General features: G+C 45.5%; 1 protein-coding gene across 3 annotated transcripts in view; it reads left to right on the top strand.

Annotated features, from left to right (window-relative positions):
• Nucleotides 1-20,224, top strand: part of INSR (insulin receptor) — a 146,888-nt gene that overhangs the window by 115,416 nt on the left and 11,248 nt on the right. For 2 of the 3 annotated variants that reach the window (XM_081498555.1, XM_081498552.1), the window contains 6 exons: nt 1,634-1,908; nt 2,858-2,997; nt 9,550-9,709; nt 15,151-15,253; nt 16,596-16,663; nt 19,278-19,522. In XM_081498555.1, the coding sequence (XP_081354681.1) occupies nt 1,634-1,908; nt 2,858-2,997; nt 9,550-9,709; nt 15,151-15,253; nt 16,596-16,663; nt 19,278-19,522 (991 nt within the window). The remainder of the gene's footprint in view (nt 1-1,633; nt 1,909-2,857; nt 2,998-9,549; nt 9,710-15,150; nt 15,254-16,595; nt 16,664-19,277; nt 19,523-20,224) is intronic. The other variant, XM_081498554.1, reaches the window with a different exon arrangement.

Raw genomic sequence — 20,224 nt, 5'->3', positions numbered from 1 at the left:
TGTTTTTGTCAATGAGTTTTATTGGAATGTAACCACGCCCACTTGTTTACATCCTGTCTCTGGCTGTTTTCAAGCTGCCATGGCTTAAAAGCCATTGCAAGTTGAACAGCTGCGACAAAAAACACACATCTGGCAAAACCCCAAATATTTACTATCTAGCATTTATGGGACAAGTTTACTGACCCTTTACTGATCCAAGAGTATTCCTTGAAAACCTAAGAAAATCAACCCTGAAACTCTTAGAACGAGAGTTTCAGAAAGTAGGTACAATATAAATAAACAAATAGGCAGCAGATATATCTGTGTGCTAAGCTGCTTCAGTCGTGTCTAACTCTTTAGGACCCTGTGGACTGAAGCCTGCCAATCCCCTCTGTCCATGGGATTTCCCAGGCAAGAATACTGGCGCCGGTTGCCATGCCCTCCTCTGAGGGATCTTCCCGACTCAGGGATTGAACCCGCGTCTCATCTCCTGCATGGCAGGCAGGTTCTTTGCCACTGTTGCCACCTGGGAAGCCCCTTTATGGGTGAAACCACCAGTCAGTTTAAAGGGTCTGGAGGGTAGCAATTTAGCTATAGGTATGAAGAGGCATAATCTAATAATTTCTTAGAATCTACACTTGGACAATGATCACAGTTATATTTATAATAGCAAAAAAATTGGGAATATGCTTATATTTAAAAAATTGGAGGATGACTAAGTAAATTATGGTTCTTGCATTAAATGGAATATTCTACATGTTTCCAAGGTTTCTGCAATGAGCATGTGGCATTTTCATAACAAGGAGGGAATATCTTCACGTTGAAGAAGAAAAAAAAATAAATTCCATCCTGCTTCAGACATTATGTTTTCAGGAAAATATTTGAGATTGCTTCTAATACAAGTGAGCCAAGTGGATTATAGAACTAGCTTGATCTCCCCATTATACCCATATGTAACATTCACATGAAAAAATAATTGCCCAAAGGACATAGCGGTCAGTGGAAAGCTGAGGAATTCAAATTTTCTTTATACCTTTTTTTGGGGATTTATAATTTTTTAGGCTGTTAACATTTTTCTTCGTATATCTTTTAAAGGGGAGAAAATGTGCCGATTGCATAGGCAATTTTGGGAGTTACCCTTAGCAATCTGAGTGTTAAGATTTCTTTTACCAAGGATTGAAGTTTAATCACTTAGATTATGCCATTGTCCTAAAGGGTCCTAAGAATAAGAAGATGTATTTCTCCTGGTTAAACTGATGATGGTGTCAAGTAGCTTGAACCATTTGGCAGGGCTAGACTCTTATACACTTTTAGCATCTCATTTTTGACACTGACCCTGGCTGGACTATTCATCTGCAAAATGAAAATCTGAAATTAAGCATGTTGAGGGGAATATTCGTGTGTCTACTATGGGTGGTCCCAGAGCCTCCCCACTCCTCTCTTGGGGTGGGCTTGCCTGACATGATGCCTAGGAGGGCATCTTCTTTAAAAAGGACTCTGGGTTATAATTCCTGGAAATTTACATTGTAATCTACACGCTCCTCCCCTTGAATCTCACTGCATCTCAGTCTTTGTTTTTAAGCCTTTTATTCTCCAGCAGCATTTTTTCAAAGATGGTGATTGTGTGACCAGGTGTGTCTTCCTGTCATGACAGGCCCTCGAGGAAACGCAGAGCCCTTGGTGATGTGGGGAATGTGACAGCGGCCATGCCCACTGTTCTGGGGTCCCCCAATACCTCCTCCACCGGTACGCCCACGAGCTTGGAGGAGCACAGACCCTTCGAGAAAGTGGTCAACAAGGAGTCGCTAGTCATCTCCGGCCTGCGTCACTTTACTGGCTATCGCATCGAGCTTCAGGCTTGCAATCAAGATTCCCCCGAGGAGAGGTGTAGCGTGGCTGCCTATGTCAGTGCCAGGACCATGCCTGAAGGTAGGTCGACTCATCGGAGAGCCAAGAAACCCAGGCTAACCAAGGAAGCTCTCCACTCTCTAGGCAGCATACATGAGACTTTATTTGCCTTCATCATTTTTCATTTTCCCCTGAGATGCAGTGGACATAAAACATTGTGTAAATTTCAGGAGTACAATGTGTTGATTTGCTCCGCTTACACATTGCAAAATATTTACCACAATAGCATTAGCTAACATCTCCATCAGGGCACATAATTACCATTTCTTGTTTGTGGTGAGAACATTTAAGATCTACTCTCTTAGCAGGTTTCAAGTATAAAACACAGTATTATTAACTTTGTGCTTCCCTGCTGGTTCAGACAGTAAAGAATCTGCCTGCAGTGCAGGAGACCTGGGTTTGATCCCTGGATTGGGAAGATCCCCTGGAGAAGGGACTGGCAACCCACTCCAGTATTCTTGCCTGGAGAATTCCATGGACAGAGGAGCCTGGTGGGCTATAGTTCATGGGGTTGCAAAGAGTCACACATGACTGAGTGACCCACACATACATTGTTAACTATAATCATCTTTCTTGTTGTTTAGTCGCTAAGTTGTATCTGACTCTTTTTCGGTATGAGTCATAAAAAAATAAAGTGAAATTAAGAAATACATACATATATAATATATTATATATATAGTATATTGTATATATAGTATATTATATATGTAGTATATTATATATATTAGGGTTCTCCAGAGGAATCTAACCAACACTATGTAAGATAGAGCAGTAGATACATAAATAGATAGCTAGATGGATAGATAGACATAAATATGTAAAGAATTCCACGAGAATGTCCATTCTCCAATAAGGGAAATGGAACACAGGAAAGTTATACAACCAGTTTAAGGTCGCTCAGCTGCTCAGTGGTGGAGGTGGGGTTTGATCTAGGGATCAGGTCCCCAACACTAATCACTGCTCCTTACAGCCAAGGCAGACGATATTGTCGGCCCCGTGACCCATGAAATCTTCGAGAACAATGTCGTTCACTTGATGTGGCAGGAGCCCAAGGAACCCAACGGTCTGATTGTACTGTATGAAGTGAGTTATCGACGATACGGCGAGGAGGTAAGATCCTTGATGCCTGGGGGTGTGCCTTCAAGGATGTTATTGGTACCTCCTTCCTTTTCATAAATTCTGGCCCGTGTGCTTCTCTCATTAGATGCTTTGTCATGAAGACTCAAAGCCTTGATATATGACTTTCCAGGGAGATGGGTCAGGTCCAACATTTTATTGTAGCTAAACTCTCCCCAGGGCTGTGTGTCCTGTGCATGCTAAATGCTTTGTACACGGTGTCTCATTTATCCAATTTTACCACATCTAACATGCGATAAGAAGCCCTGTTATTCTCATGGACTGCTCAGAAAGAAAAAGGTGCGGCCATTCTAACTGTAAGATGCATTCAGATTTCAGAAATGTCAAATGTAGAAATAATATGTCTCTTGGAATCAATGAAGTACAATAAATCCTCAGAAAACTCAATGAGCTTGGTACTGACTGAGGCATACAGACTTTAAATTGCATCCAAGGCTTATAAGAATAGAATCAGGATTTGAACCCAAGGCTATCTGATCCAGGGGTTGGCAATTCTTTCTGTAAAGGTCCAGATCCAAAACATGTTTGGCTTTGGGGTCAGATGGTGTCTGCAGCTACTCAACTCTGTGTTTGCATTGTGAAAGCCAAGTGTAGATAATATGTAAATGAAGGGGGATGGTTGAGTGCCATTAAAACTTTATATGCAAAAACAGGCAGCAAGCAGGTGGATTTGCTGGTCCCCATTCTAAGCTAGTAACCACTGTGGGGCAAGTCTCTATCCTCAGATATGGCTTGTCTACCTTGTGGCTCCGTGGTAAAGAATCCTCCTGCCAACGTAGAAAACGCAGGAGACGCAGGCTTGATCCCTGGGTCTAGAAGGTTTTCCTGGAGGAGGAAATGGTAACCCACTCCAGGATTCTTGCCTGGAGAATCCCATGGACAGAAGAGTTTGGCAGGCTACCGTCCATGGGGTTGCAAAGAGCCAGACATGACTGAGCGACTGAGCACGCATGCACGCCAGAGAGGCACTGCTGAGGCTTGGACTGATTGGGGCCACTTCTCCCATTTACTGGATGACTTCAGACAGATGTCAGGTCAGCTCAGGGAGCTGATCCAGAGGGTGTACCCTGCCATCATTTGAGCCCTTTGCAATGATCCATTTACACCTCACAATGACCCTACAAGGTAGGATCTGCTGGTGAGTGTCTCCCTTTATGGCTGAGAGAATGGAAATTTAGGGAGCCGAATAGACTTTCTCAAGGTTACACATCCAACACTCAAACCCAGACTCTTGAACTCTGGTGCCTTCCATCTGCCATTGAGGGTGATCACATGGATCAGAGGTAGTTTTCTATAAGGGGCCAGAGAGTGAATATTTTCAGCTTTCGGAACCATACTGTCTCTGCATCAACTGCTTGACGCTGCCATCATAGCTTCAAAGCAGACACAGACAGAATGAAAATGAATGGGCATGGCCATTTGCCAATAAAATTTTATTTACGAAATCAAGCAGTGGACCAGATTCAGCCTGTGGGCTCTAGTTTGCCAACCCCTAACAGGTTGTTGGCTTCCCCGGTGGCTCAGTGGTAAAGAATCCGCCTGCAATGAAGGAGCTGCAGGAGATGTGGGTTCAATCCCTGGATCAGGAAGATCCCCTGGAGGAGGGCATGGCAACTCACTCCAGATTTCTTGCCTGGAGAATCCTATGGATAAAGGAGCCTGGTGGGCTACAGTCCATGTGGTCGCAAAGAGTCAGACACAACTGACTTAGCACGCTCACAACAGAGGTTGGTGGGCACAGCTCGGCTTCCCCAAGCCAGAGATGACAAATAGACCTCCATCTGTTGATCCCTCCTGGGACATCTCTGGATGCCCAGATACTCAGCTTTGATGATAATTTAGAACTGAAATCAGCATACTATGATCTGTGGGCCAAACTGGTCCCTGGCCTGTTTTCATATGTCTTGCAGACAGTTGTCAAGAGAAACAGTTGTCAGGAAAAAATATGCACCAATGTGAGTCTAGTGGCTGAGCCCAGAATCAGTGTGGGAGAGGAGCCTTTGGGATGTATAAAGAGAGGCACAATTCACAGGGAGCCACTAGTGCACAGTTGATTTAATATCTCATCCCATATATATTAATCCCATTTGTTCTAAAGAAATAGTTCAGATTTGGGTTGGTAGCAAAGCTTTATACTTAAGAATTTCACCACTAGCAAAAAGTGCAAGCCACTAGATGTCCACCCATTGGAGAATGGATACACAGAAGATGGTGCATACATAAAACTGGTGTTTTTATGTTTAAAAACTTTAAAAGCCTTTTAAAGTTTTTATGTTGGGGGTGATCATGGTCCAGTATAATGAGGAGACTGATATTTCCAGCTCTATATTTTAGATTCTCTAAGCCGTCACTCTTCATCTTCCACCAGCAGCCACGAAAGTAACTTATGACAAAAGGGAAGCTTGTTAGCTTCCATAACCAGCTGATGGAGTTCAGGCACAGCTGGATCCAGTTTCCTTTGAATCTTTTGCGTCTCAAGGGTCCTTGCAGTGAGCCCAGTAGCTCCTGGCTGTCCTGTGATTTTAGAAGTTCTACAACCCTCATATTCTCTCAGCACCAAGCCTGGAAGAAGAGAGTCTGTGTCCCAGCATTTCCAGCCAGGCTGAGGTCACACGACATCCAGTCATACAACCAGGACAGTGCTGTGTGCTGATTGGGTTAGGCATAATAAGGGTTTTTAAATAACAGCTTAATTGAGATACATTCACACATGGTAAAATACAGCCACTTAACACATATTAATGTGAAGAACTGACTCATTTGAAAGGATCCTGATGCTGGGAAAGATTGAAGGTGGGAGGAGAAGGGGACAACAGAGGATGAGATGGTTGGATGGCATCATGGACTCAATGGACATGAGTTTGAGCAGGCTCTGGGAGGCCTGGCATGCTGCAGTCCATGGGGTCAAAAAGAGTTGGGCACAACTGAGCGACTGAACTCAACTGAACACATATTAATATAATGCCGTGATTTGTAATATAGTTACAGAGTTGTGCTACCATCACCACAATTCCAGAATATTTTCATCACTTCTCAAAGAAAGCCTACCTCCACATCCAGCCATTAAACCCCCAATCTTTCCTACTTCCTTTCCCTCCAGCCCTTGGCAATCACTAATGTGCTTTCTGTCTCTATGGAGACAGGTCTCTGCTACTGTGGCCATCTCATTCTCATTTGTCTGGAATTTCCCAAGTTTGAATACTAAAGTCCTGCATCCCAATATAACATGGGCAAACTGGTACAGGTATTACCCTATTGGCACTGGATCCAACCCTTCTCCCAGCTACCTTTGCTGGCCTGCCTCTCTCATTTATGAAACCTAAAGGTCACCAGTAGGGCTTCCTTGGTGGCTCAGCTGGTAAAGAATCCACTTGCAATGTGGGACGCCTGGGTTCGATCCCTGGGTTGGGAAGATCCCCTGGAGAAGAGAATGGCTACCCACTCCAGTATTGTGGTCTGGAGAATTCCATGGACTCTATAGTCCATGGGGTCTCGAAGAGTTGGACTCTTCACTTCCCAGGTTTGAACACTAAATTCCTGCATCCCAGTATAACATGGGTTACCATAATGGCACTGGATCCAACCCTAACTTCTCCCAGCCACCGTTGCTGGCCTGCCTCTCTCATTTCTGGAACCCAGGGGTCACCAGTAGGAATCTCTACCACCAATCCCCACCATAATCTCTGCCTGACCCTGATCCCAGACAGACCAGCCCTATTTGCTCTTTAGAGGAACAGGGAGTTGGAGGGAAAGTTAGCAGTGAGAGGTTGTAATACCTTAAAAGAAAAAAAAAACTCTTCGTGAACAAAACTGGTCCATTATTTCCATTTTCTTAAATTGTCTAGCATCGCTTTGAATAATGTGTGTGTATGCTCAGTTGTTCAGTTGTGTCTGACTCTTTGTGACCCTGTGGACTGTAGCCCACCAGGCTCCTCTGTCTATGGGATTTTCCAGGCAAGAATACTGCAGTGGGTTGCCATTTCCTCTTAAAGAGGATCTTCCCCACCCAGGGATTGAACCCATGACTCTGGCAACTCTTGTATTGACAGGCAGGTTCTTTACCACTGTAGCACCTAGGAAACCCTTGAGAAAGTAAAAAGTGAAGTTAAAAAAAAAGATTTTTACACCAATTGTACTATCGGGATGTAATTTTGCCAGGTTTACAAAATTCTCTCCAGCATTTGGTGGGAGGTCATTTTTTCCCCTCTTATTTGCTAGTTGAACAGCCAAAATCACCATTGTTTTTGATTCTGCATCTCCTTGAACTTTGCATCAGTCATTTTCCCCCTCACCACTTCCTCTCCCATCCTGGGACACCCTGGACCTGGGATCCATCTCCTCAGAAAGAGCATCAGTTTTCAGTTTCTGTGCACTTAACATCTTTGCTTCAGCATGTTTTTGCAGTTTTGAGCTGTTTTTCTTTTTTTTCCCCTTGTTTGCACAAACTTTTTTGTAATTGGCTTCTTCACACTTCATCAGACTTGCTTCTTGGTTGTTTTTCTTTTCTGGTGTCTCTAGTTCCTCCATCAGGCTCCCTTCTCCGTCCTCACCCCTCGAGGTACCCGACCAGCACGGGAGGCTATATTTTCCCTTTCTCCCCAGATAGCAGCTCCCTTTGGTTTCTATATTTGCGTATTTGTCCCTTTCCACTTGGTGACTCATTCGACTTGGAAGAACCTTTGGACTAGACTTCCCCACCCCTACCACTGGCCCGATCTGTTTTCTTGCTGTTTTTATCACATGATAAGCACGGGAGTTTTTACGCTTCTCTCCCTCCTCCCACTCACTCCTGAGATTTTCCAGTCCAGTTCCCTGCATGCACTATGAACTTGGAGCTGTTTTGGAAAGTTTTAAAACTGGCCGACGCTTACAGGTTTCATGATCATATTTCCCAGTGAGCCTTATGCTTCTCCTAATAAGCCCTGTGTTTCTTTCTTTTTACATGTTTATTGCTGGGGTGTGTATGCTTACTTATCTCTACCCTTCTTGCCAGACATTTAAGTAGATCCCAACTCCTTTAGATCCCCTGGAGAAGGAATTGGCAACTCACTCCAGTATTCTTGCTTGGGAAATCCCATGGAGAGAGGAGCCTGGCAGGCTACAGTCCATGGGGTCACAAAAAGTTGGACATGACTGAATGTGCGCATGCGTGTATGTACACACACACACACACACACACACACACACACACAAACTCTTTTAATAAATAAATCAAAAGTCTGCATTGTGAGAAAGAAGCTGTTTTAAAATTTGTCCTTAAGACATTAAGTCCATGTATCTGGTTCTTAGGTAATTTAGGAGATCTGGGTTCCTTCTTTCCTTCCCTCCTTGAGTCCTGGTGAAAATACTCCGTGGTGGTTTCAAGGAAGCCAGACAGTTGGTGGTTTTGGAGCCAGACAGTTCTGGGTTCAAGGGCTGCCCTGCCAATGACCAGCTGTGAGATCTGGGACAAATCATTTCAACTCCCCCAGCAGCAGAAGACAAACTATTTATGCAATGCCTGTTTTTGTACAGCTCATGAGCTAAGAATCACTTTAACATCTTCAAACAGTTGAAAAAAATTCAAAAGAAAAATAGTAGCTCATGTTTGTGTATGTGTGTATGTGTGTGTGTTAGTCACTCAGTTCTGTCCGCCTCTTTGTGACCCCATAGACTGTAGCCTGCCAAGCTCCTCTGTCCATGGATTTCTCCAGGCAAGAATACTGGAGTGGGTTGCCATTCCCTTCTCCAGGGGATCTACCTGACCTAGGGATTGAGCCTGGGTCTCCTGCATTGCAGGCAGATTCTTTACTGTTTGAGCTACCAGGGAAGCCCTAGTATCTCACATGTGTAAATTTCTGCGAGGTTCAGTTTTCAGCATCCACCGTGTCTTGTGGGCACACAGCCATGCCTGTTTGTCTACGGTTATTAGAGATTCAGGATATGGTTCTGACTGCTTTTGAGCTGTTGAAGGTTGAATTGGTAACAGTGACCACCTGGCCCCCTTGGAGCTAAAAATAATTTACTCTCTGGCCCTTTACAGCCAAAGTTCACTGACCTCTGCTCTAAGCCTCACTTTCCTTGTTTCTAACTAAGCTAAGTGTGACATTGTAAAGGTTAAGTGCCATGATCCAAGCCATGTGCTTGGCTATGGTTTTGGGATATTGGCTGTTATCAACAACAGTAACCTCTCTGAAAGTGAAAAAGTGAAAGTCACTCAGTCGTGTCCAACTCTTTGCAACCCCTTGGACTGTAGCCCACCAGGCTCCTCTGTCCATGGGATTCTCCAGGCAAGAATACTGGAGTCGGTTGCCATTCCCTTCTCCAGGGGATCTTCCTGACCCAGGGATCGAAGCTGGGTCCCTTGTATTGCAGGTGGATTCTTTACCCTCTGAGCCACCAGGGAAGCCCAATAAGCTCTCTATCTGTGCCTTATCCATAGAGCTACGGTTCTGAAATTCCATGAGGCTCAAAGTCGCTCACATCTTGCAGTGTTTATGCCTCACTCCCTCCATGTCATTTTTGAGTGGGATCTTTGTCTTTCAGGAGCTGCACCTCTGCGTCTCCCGCCGGCATTATGCTCTGGAGCATGGCTGCCGGCTGCGAGGACTGCCGCCTGGGAATTACAGCGTGCGAGTTCGGGCCACCTCCCTGGCAGGCAACGGGTCTTGGACGGAAGCCACCTATTTCTACGTGACAGACTATTGTAAGTCTGCACAGCCACTTCGATTGGTAGAGTCTGTGCTTGGTGCTGGGCCTAGCAGGGCATTTCAGAGGATGCTTGGGGAAGCCTAGAGGCTGTGGGTACTGCCTCTGACTTGACCTCGGGGTCCACTGGCTGCTGCTGTGTGACCAGGGCAAGATGCTTGCCCTCTCTGAGCCCATGCTTCCTCATCCGACTATGGGTATAATACTAGGACCACCAATGGAGGTGAAGGGAGGCTTCAGTGACATCATGAATGTCAAGTGGCTGGCACAGGGCACATGTGATAAGCACATTAGCTCCTGTTATTGGGGTCTCCAGCTTTGCCTTCAGATGGGCCATGTCCTCCAAGGGAGTATGTGGGAGCTTATCTACTCAGCCTTGGGCGTGCTGGCAGGAAGTGCTGCCATTGAGCGAGCTGGACACACTATGGACAGATGGGGAGAGCTGAGCTGGTCAGGGAGTACTTTCTGGAGGTGGTGACATCTTGGCTGAAACCTGGAAGAAGGTATAAGAGGGGACAGACCAGTGGGTATAGGAATCCAGACACTTAGAAGAGGGGGGCAATTCTAGACCAGGAGGAGTGGAAACTTGGGTGGGAGGGGGGCAGATAGAGCTTGTGCTTAGTTGGCTGGATTTTCATCTACCAGGCATGGTGAGAACGTGAAAAGTGGAAAGGGATTCTTGCTGGGCTGGTTCTGGTCAAAGTCGGGGTCAGGATGAGTGTTCTGACACCAACTGGGTACACAGCACTATGATTCTGATGTTTTCCGCTGGAGTTAGCCCAGACTCAACAAGTTAAAGAGCATGGTTCCCACCAAAACTACCCTCACCTCAGATGCCAGATGCAATCTTGGGGGTTCTCCAGGCCACCTGCACTTCTGACTGGCTGGCTACAAATTTGGGGGTTATCACAACCCCCTCAGATTTAGTTGCTTGCTAGAGAAGACTCTGATGCTGGGAAAGATTGAGGGCAGGAGTAGAAGGGGATGATAGAGGATGAGATGATTGGATGGCATCATCAAGTCAATGGGCATGAGTTTCAGCAAAGAGTTTTTATTGGGGTTTCATTATATCGGTGAGATTGATCAGTCATAAACCACATGACTGAACTCCATCTCCAAACCCCCTCCCCTGTCTGGAGGCCAGGCTGAAAGTCCAACCCCTCTAATCACACACTTGGTCTTCTGGTGACCAGCCCCCATCTCGAACTATCTTATCTCTTAGCATAAACTCAGGTGTGTTCCAAGGGCTTCATCAATAACAAAGACACTGCTAACATGGGTTTTTCAAGGATTTAGAGGGAAACCATGAACAAAATTCAAACGAAATTATCAAAGTGGGGAAAATATTTGTGGCCTCATTGACAAAGAGTTCATATCTTTAATACAAAATGAGTATGTATCTATGTCTCCTATGAGTAAAACATATATATCCTCACACAAAAATAAGCAAGGGATATAAACAGCAAATTTTAAAAGAAATAGAAAACATAAGGAAAAAAATGACCAACTTCACTCAAAACCACACCAAAAGGAAAAAAAAAAAGCAAATCAAAATGAGATAGAATTTTTAACTTATCAAATTGGCAAGTGTTTTGCTTGTTTCTGTTATTTAATTACACACACTGTTGTCCAAAAGTGCGGACACATGGATGTTATTTTTCATGGTAGGTGAGTCCTAAACCACAGTCCTTTAATAACATATATCAAAAAAAAAAAAAAGCTTATAAAAGCTTTTACTGTTTCAGCCGGCAATGGTGGCTCTAGAAATTCATCCTAAAGAAATGATTGGAGATTTCACCAAAAGATAAACGATTGAGGAAATTCAGCACAGCTTACTAACAGTAGCTAACAATGGAGAATTAAATGTTCAACACATTCGATTAGCAACTCTTTCTTAAATAATAAGGAAGCTGGCAAGACACCCAGGGTGTAAAATTTAAAGAGGCACTCACCCTCTGGGGCTGACTCTACCCCGGCATGGCCCAAAGCAAGAGTTCCTCTCAAATTTTGCATCCTGGCTGCCTCCCTCCCTGAACCCTAGTTCTGGTGGCCACTGGAATCTCAGGAGTGAGCTGGTCTGTGGGTCTGGGAAGCAGAGGTGGGGTGGGGTGGGTAGCATGACTCCCAGGTGTGCTGGGTGCTGGGCAATCAGTAGCCTCCACCTTTCCCCCTCCTAAGAAAAAGGAGAAGGGACATGCCCACTATAGCACATGACCAGATGGTTTCCATTTTTCATGTCCCATCCAACCCTGAGTATTCATTGAAAGGACTGATGCTGAAGCTGAATCTCCATTCCTTTGGTCACCTGATGTGAAGAGTCGACTCACTGGAAAAGACCCTGATGCTGGGAAAGATTGAGGGCAAGAGGAGAAGGGGGCGACAGAGGATGAAATGGTTGGATGACATTACCGACACAATGGACATGAATTTGAGCAAACTCCAGGAGACAGTGAAGGACAGGGAAACCCGGCCTGCTGCCGTTCATGGGGTCGCAAAGAGTCAGACATGACTGAGCAACTGAACAACAACATCCAGTCATCAAATATTTAGAGAAGCTTTCTCCATGTGGAAGGAGGCAGTTTGCTGTCAATTCAGGGAGGTCCAGGAGGACAAGATGTCTCCGGATAGAGCTGACTCCTAAGGGCAGCATGGAGCAGTGGTTAAGAACTTGTTCAGATGGCCTGGGTTCAAATGCCTGCTCCACCATGAATCAGCTCTTAGACTTGGGCAAGAACTCTCACCTCTCTGAGCCTCTGTGTCCCATTCTGTTAACTGGCATTGATGTTAGCACCCCCACCCCACCCCTGCCACTTTGGCTTATGGAATGATTAACTAAGATCTCCCAGGCAGGGCACTTCAAACAGTGCCTGGTATGTTCATAAGTGTTCAGTAAACTGTTACTATTAAAGACCTGAAGGACCAGGTTCCTTCTCTGTTTTCCCAGAACTCACTTTCTTCCTTGGCTTGGAAGCGTCTGAATACATGGGTGCATTTGTAATTACAGACAATTCAGCCTTGCATGAGAATTAGAAAGAATTAAGGCTGCATAATGTTTCTTCAGTTGGTTTAGTTCTTTGGGATGACCCCCTGGCACACACAGGGCACTTCTGATGGATTTTTCATCGGCCAGAGGGGCTGCTGGGATTGAAATAAGCTATTTAATTTGCAGGGTTCAGTGCAAACTGAAAAGAGGTGGTCCCTTGTTTAAAAAGTGTCAAGACTTTCAAGACAGGAAGAGCAGAGCATTAAACAGAGAGCAGGACCTTCTGAGGGCTTCCCTGGTAGCTTCAGTTCAGTTCAGTCGCTCAGTTGTGTCTGACTCTTTGCAATCCCATGGACTGTAGCATGCCAGGCTTCCCTGTCCATTACTAGCTCCCGGGGCTTACTCAAACTCATGTCCATAATGTCGGTGATGCCATCCAACCATCTTTTCCTCTGTCATCCCATTCTCCTTCTGCATTCAATCTTTCCCAGTGTCAGAGTCTTTTCTAATGAGTTGGTTCTTTGCATCAGGTGGCCAAAGTATTGGAGCTTCAGCTTCAGCATCAGTTCTTCCAATGAAATTCAAGACTGATCTCCGTTAGGATGGACTGGTTGGATCTCCTTGCAGTCCAAGGGACCCTCAAGAGTCTTCTCCAATACCACAGTTCAAAAGCATTAATTCTTTGGCGCTCAGCTTTCTTTATAGTCCAAATTTCACATCCATACATGACTACTGGAAAAACCATAGCTTTGACTAGATGGACTTTTGTTAGTAAAGCAATGTCTCTACTTTTTAATATGCTGTCTAGGTTGGTCATAGCTTTTCTTCCAAGGAGCCAACGTCTTTTAATTTCATGGCTGCAGTCACCATCTGCAGTGATTTTGGAGCCCAAGACAGAAAAGTCTCACTGTTTCCACTATTTTCCCATCTATTTACCATGAAATGATGGGACCAGATGCCATGATCTTAGTTTTCTGAATGTTGAGTTTTAAGCCAACTTTTTCACTCTCCTCTTTCACTTTCATCAAGAAGCTTTTTAGTTCTTCTTCGCTTTCTGCAATAAGGGTGGTGTCATCTGCATATCTGAGGTTATTGACATTTCTCCCGGCAGTCTTGATTCCAGCTTGTGCTTCATCCAACCCGGCATTTCACATGCTGTACTCTGCATATAAGTTAAATAAGCAGGGTGACAATACACAGCCTTGACATACTCTTTTCCCGATTTGGAACCAGCCTGTTGTTCCATGTCCAGTTCAAACTGTTGCTTCTTGACTTGCATACAGATGTCACAGGAGGCAGATCAGGTGGTCTGGTATTCCCATCTCTTTAAGAATTTTTCAGTCTGTTGTGATCCACACAGCCAAAGGCTTTGGCGTAGTCAATAAAGCAAAAATAGATGTTTTTCTGGAACTCTCTTGATTTTTTTGATGATCCAGCAGATGTTGGCAATTTGATCTCTCGTTCTTCTGCCTTTTCTAAATCCAGCTTGAGCATCTGGAAGTTCACGGTTCACATACTGTTGAAGCCTGGCTTGGAGAATTTTGAGCATTACTTTGCTAGCATGTGAGATGAGTGCAATTGTGCAGTAGTTTGAGCATTCTTTGGCGTTGCCTTTCTTTGGGATTGGGATGAAAATTGACCTTTTCCAGTCTCGTGGCCACTGCTGAGTTTTCCAGATTTGCTGTCATATTGAGTGCAGCACTTTCACCGCATCATCTTTTAGGATTTGAAATAGCTCCACTGGAATTCCATCACCTCCACTAGCTTTGTTTATAGTGATGCTGCCTAAGGCCCACTTGACTTTGCATTCCAGGATGTCTGGCTCTAGGTGAGTGATCACACCATTGTGATTATCTGGGTCATGAAGATCTTTTTCATATAGTTCTTCTGTGTATTCTTGCCACCTCTTCTTAATATCTTCTGCTTCTGTTAGGTTCATACCATTTCTGTCTTTTATTGTCTTTGCATGATATGTTCCTTTGGTATCTCTTGGTATCTCTAATATCTCTAATCTGGTAGCTTAGGGGTAAAGAATCCTCCTGCCAATGCAGGAGATCCAGGTACGATTCCTGGGCTGGGAAGATCCCTTGGAGAAGGAGATGGCAACCTGCTGCAGTATTCTAGCCTGGGAAATCCCATGGACAGAGGAGCCTGAAGGGCTAAAATCCATGGGGTCTCAAAGAGTCAGACATGACTTAGTGACTGAAAAACAACAAGGACCTTCTGAGTAGTGGACCTAGCTGATGGCTTGGGTTGCATGTCTATGAAGCTGGTGGTGAAGGGAGAAAGCTGGCGCTGGGCAGTGGTCTGGGGTCACTGCAGGGGACACTGACTCAGGAACTAGAGAAGGAGGACAAGGATGAGTGGCCCACTAGATGTGTAGATATGCTTTCTGGCATGACCTTTGATGTGAACACATTTTGATGAGAAACCTACATTTTCTTATTCTATTTCAGTAGACGTGCCATCAAATATTGCAAAAATCATCATCGGTCCCCTCATCTTTGTCTTTCTCTTCAGTGTTGTGATTGGAAGTATTTATCTATTCCTGAGAAAGAGGTGAGTGCGATGATGTGCTGGTAAGTGGTTAACAACCAGCTCCCTTGGGGAAAAGTATGCCTACATGTGTGTTAGTCACTCGGTCGTGTCCAACCCTTTGCGACCCCATGTACTGTAACCTGTCAGACTGCGTTGTCCATGGAATCCTCCAGGCAAGAATACTGGAGTGGGTAGCTATTCCCTTCTCCAGGGGAACCTTCCTGACCCAGGGATCAAACCCGGGTCTCTTGCATTGTAGGCAGATTGTTTACCATCTGAGCCAACAGGAAAAGCCACAGCATTATGATGGGATTTAATTTATCCATTTTTTAAAAAAGATAGACTTGATTTCTTAGTTTTCAGTTCACAGCAAAATTGAGGCAAAAAGATTTCCCATACACCCCTTGACCCATGCACGATCCCTTATTATCAACATTCCCCATCAGAGTGGTTATTTGTTATAACCGACAAACCTACATCAATACATTGTTATCACCCAAAGTCCATAGTTTATATTATGCTTCACTCTCGGTGTTGTGCATTGTATGGATTTGGACAAATAATACAATGACATGTTTCTACTGGGGCTTTCCCAGTGGCTCAGTGGTAAGGAATCCCCCTGCTAATGCAGGAGATGCAGGTTCGATCCCTGGATCGGAAAGATCCCCTGCAGAAGGAAATGGAAACCCACTCCAGTATTCTTGCCTGGGAAATCCCATGAACAGAGGAGCCTGGCGGGCTACAGACCATGGGGTCGCAAAAGAGTCAGGCACAGCTTAGCGACTAGATAACAACTACAGTGTAGTCACTCATCAACATATAGTATTTCTGCCATATGTATGCAATCATCTAAATAAATAAGGTAACAGAGATGGACTGAAGAGTGTCCAATATAGTAAGATATAGTGTGATAATTAGGAAGTGCTCAGTTTTGAGTACGCATTATGTTTGCTTTGAAGATAATATATTTAACTGTAGGCTTATATAATTTAATTTTAAGCAGTGGTTGTATTTAACAACTGGCTTGCAAATTTCCTGAAAATTCAACAGTTGTTTCTCATAAGCTGGAATGAGATGGTTTCAGAACAGCAGTGGGTGAATAGTTTTTAGACGTTATAATGACAACCATAAATTATAGTTTATGGGTAAGCTGTCCCACGCTGATGCACTTAAGTAGCCATCTGATGGGCTTCTGCTAAAAAAAATTAGACTCCCCCATCCTCACCACAGACTGTATCCAGGATTATGTGACTGCTGCTAATAAGGGTAGCTGTTTGCTCTGGGGAGGTTATGTCCTCCTGCTAAATATACACAGAGTCCTGTGAGTTTATCAAGATGGAATGTCTCCATTCTTCTCATCCAGGCAGCCAGATGGGCCACTGGGACCACTGTATGCTTCTTCTAACCCAGAGTACCTCAGTGCCAGCGATGGTGAGTTCTATCCCTTTGCCCGTGGGTGACCAGAACCCCTCTGTTTGGTTTCCTTTGCCATCTCCATCAACTGACAGTCAAGGGTTGGTACCCTGGGGGGCTGAGAAGAGTCTTCTTGTTCTCTTGAGTCAGCACACCTGCCCCTTGTGCAGAAACCCTGTTACCAGGAGCAATTAGACACCTGCCATCTGGCACTTGTTTGGATGGGCTCATCTAGATGATCTGGATGTGCTTGGGCTGGGCTGAGACACCCTGAACTTGCTGCTGCAGCTGTAGAGATATAGAGCGTGGGTCCTATGCTAGAGAGCGTGCCAAGGGTCAGAGCCAGAAAGTGGTGACAAAACAGGCCATCCAAGCCAGGAGGTGGGGTCAGAAGCCAAGATGGGAGACTGGAGATGAGGGATGGGGCAAACAAGAAGCAAGGACCAGATGGGGAAGATGGGAGGCTGGGTAGGTACCACCTGCACATCTGCCATTGGTGGCCACTGAATATGGGTGAGATGCTGATGCTGGTGACAGGAGCATAGGACCTATGAGCATATTCCCTTGATTGTACCAAAGGGCAGTGAGTGACCCTTGTAGATAAAGCTTCAGCTGTTCCTTTATACATGAAGGCAGCTATTGCATTACAACCTTCTAAAATGCTTCATGCAGCAAAAAAAAAAAAAATCAAAGAGTGACTTTCAAGGCATGAGCACTATTGCTTTGGGAGACAGGGGTGGTGTTTTTAAGGATACCTCAGATTTATTTCAAAGAAGTCTGTTAAGACATGCAGACATGGAAGTGACTGTCATGAGGAAGAAGTGTGGACTCACGGAGCCTGGCCAAACAGGAGGCAGGGCCACACGAGGAAGCACCAGGGTTGGTCAGGAGGCAAAGGGAGTGAGAGAAAAGTATGACAAAGAGGCTTTATTTTCTTTTCCATGGGAAAGGTGAGGTAAGACATAGGAGGGGCTAATTCAAGCTAAACTATTTCAGCAGGATCTGGGGTATATGAGCTGTCCCTGGTTGTCTCCTAACTGGATCTGGGATGATCAGGGCAGGGGGATGGTGACCCAGAGTGTGAAAGCCTGATGATGGAGGGGTTAGAATGTGGGCTCTGGACTGGCTGGTTTGCATATGAAAGGTGGACTCACAGGCACTTCATTTACTATCTGTGTGAATTGGCCACCCCTGGGAAGGGCAGTCCTTCCAGGGCCAGCAAGACCTCAAAGAATCTGAATAGAGAAACTAGACAAGGGAGTTATTCCAGGTGGGAATAGGCACAGAGTCCAGGAGCAAGAAGGGGTGAGTGTTGATCCAGAGCCTTTCTCTCTCTGTTTGGGTAATGGCATTGTTAACCATGTCAGAGATGGGAAAGCTGAACCCCAGGGCTGCCATCAACCCCCTCAGTGTTCTGCTTCCACTCTACTATCCTGCTTCCTTCTGGGGTTGCAGCAATGGCTGAGGGCACAGGGGTGCTCAGTGAAAGATGGAAGTTGCAACTCTTGGGTCTTTAAGGCCAGGATGTTCTGGGCCAAAAGATATACAAAGGGAAAGGTCCAAGTTCAGGGCTCTTGGGGGGTGGGGGAGGGACTCCCCAGTGAGTATCTGTAAGTTCATTTAGGTTCAGAGCTCTTGTATGATCCAATGTTCTCGTAAGAGCCATTGGTGATGGTATTGTGTTGCATGGACTGCTGTACTCAGACTAGGTGGCTTAGAAAACAATTTGATTTCCTCACAGTCCTGGAGGCTAGAAGTCTGAGATGAAGGTGTCAGCAGCATTGGTTTCTCCTGAGTCCTCTCTCCTTGGCTTGTAGATGGCCATCTTCTCCCTGTGTCCTCACATGGTCTTCCCTCTGTGTGTGTCTGTGTCCTAATCTCTTCAAGGACACTAGTCAGATTGGATTAGGGCCACTCTAATGACCTTATTTTACCTTGATCATCTCTGTAAAGACTCCACCTCTAAAAACAGTCACATTCTGAAAAACTTGGGTTAGGACATCAACATATAAATTTGTGAGGGATGCAGTTTTAGCATGCAACAGGTGCAGAGGAGGGCAGGGAGCATCATGGTTTTTCTTAAGACTGTGTATTTGTCTGCAAATTATTTGCTGCTGTATAACAAACCACTCCAAATTTAGGAGCTTAAAACAACCACTATCTATTGGCTCAAAATTTGGTGGGTTTGCCACCTGGGCAGTGCTCAACTGGGTGGTTTTTCTGGTCTCACTCACATGGCTATAGCCCTTTTGCAGATCCACTGACACTTGAGTTGTCTTGGATGGGCTCATCTACCTATCTGGTGGCAGGCAGGCTGGGTGTTCCCCTTTCCTTTTGGTACTTTGAAGAAACAACAGGCTTAGATGCGAAGTAGCATCCTTTCGTAAGGGGACTCTGAAACCAGACAGGAGGCATGCTCAGCTCGGCACGTTACTGGCTAGGACCCTGGACTGATTATGGCTCCTTCCTGAACCTCTGTCCATTCTGTTATTGGCCCTGTGCCCACTGCCCAGCACAAGGTCTGGACCACAGGAACCACTTAGTGAACATTTACAAGGAGAAGGTTGGGTGGGAGGTGGCCAGGACCCCCAAGGGATCTGCTGAAGGTGTGGTGTAGATAAGTGAGGAGTAGTGTTTCCATGCTCTGTGTATGTGCCGGACGAGTGGGAGGTGCCTCGAGAGAAGATCACGCTCCTGCGAGAATTGGGGCAAGGTTCCTTTGGCATGGTGTACGAGGGCAACGCCAGGGACATTGTCAAGGGTGAGGCGGAGACCCGCGTGGCAGTGAAGACGGTCAACGAGTCGGCCAGCCTGCGAGAACGGATCGAGTTTCTCAACGAGGCTTCAGTCATGAAGGGCTTCACCTGCCACCATGTGGTGAGTCCTCCTGCTGGCTCTGGGAGCAGACAAAGGCTTTATTTTTTAATTTTTATTTTAGTTTTTTAAATTTTTAGTTGGAGGATAATACACTACCATGTATTAGCAAAATAGCTAGCTAGTGGGAAGCTGCTATATAACACAGGGAGCACAGCCCAGAGCTTTGTGATGACCTAGAGCCTATGTACATTTATGACTGATTTGCTTGTTGTGTGACAGAAACCAACACAATAGTGCAAAGGCTTCCTTAACACGCATTCTCTCATCCTGTCTCCTGCATCCTTCCTCTTAATGCAGAGAGCTTGAGGATGCTGGGTGGGGACCTTCTGCCCAGCCCCCACTCTGCTGAGCACCCCAAAGGTGGCCCTTGCTTCTCATTTCTCCAATCCCATCCTTTCCCACCTCACCCAGAGTGAGACCCTTTCACTGTCCCATCACTTTCTAGAATCTTCTATCTCTTCCCTCTTCCTGGCTCCTATGTAACCTTTAAACACTGTGGTCTGCCCGATCCGTGCCCCCTACTCCCCAGTCAGCACAGACTCTGCCTGTCTTTCTACTCCCTTAGTTTCCCCTTGAGCCAGTGTCCTTTCATCCTTGCCCCAAGCATATTCTTGGATCACCTGCTCTATATGAGCTCCATTCTCCTCTCTGGGATGCAGCGGATGTCTGTCCTCCTGGAGCTCCCAATCCAGAGGTGGAGAC

The sequence above is a fragment of the Giraffa tippelskirchi genome, chromosome 6 (genome assembly GCF_054371585.1).
Source record: "Giraffa tippelskirchi isolate mGirTip1 chromosome 6, T2T-mGirTip1v1.2.pri, whole genome shotgun sequence".
Classification (NCBI taxonomy): domain Eukaryota; kingdom Metazoa; phylum Chordata; class Mammalia; order Artiodactyla; family Giraffidae; genus Giraffa; species Giraffa tippelskirchi.
Note: the sequence above shows the minus strand (reverse complement) of the source record. Positions and strands in the feature narration are given on the sequence as shown.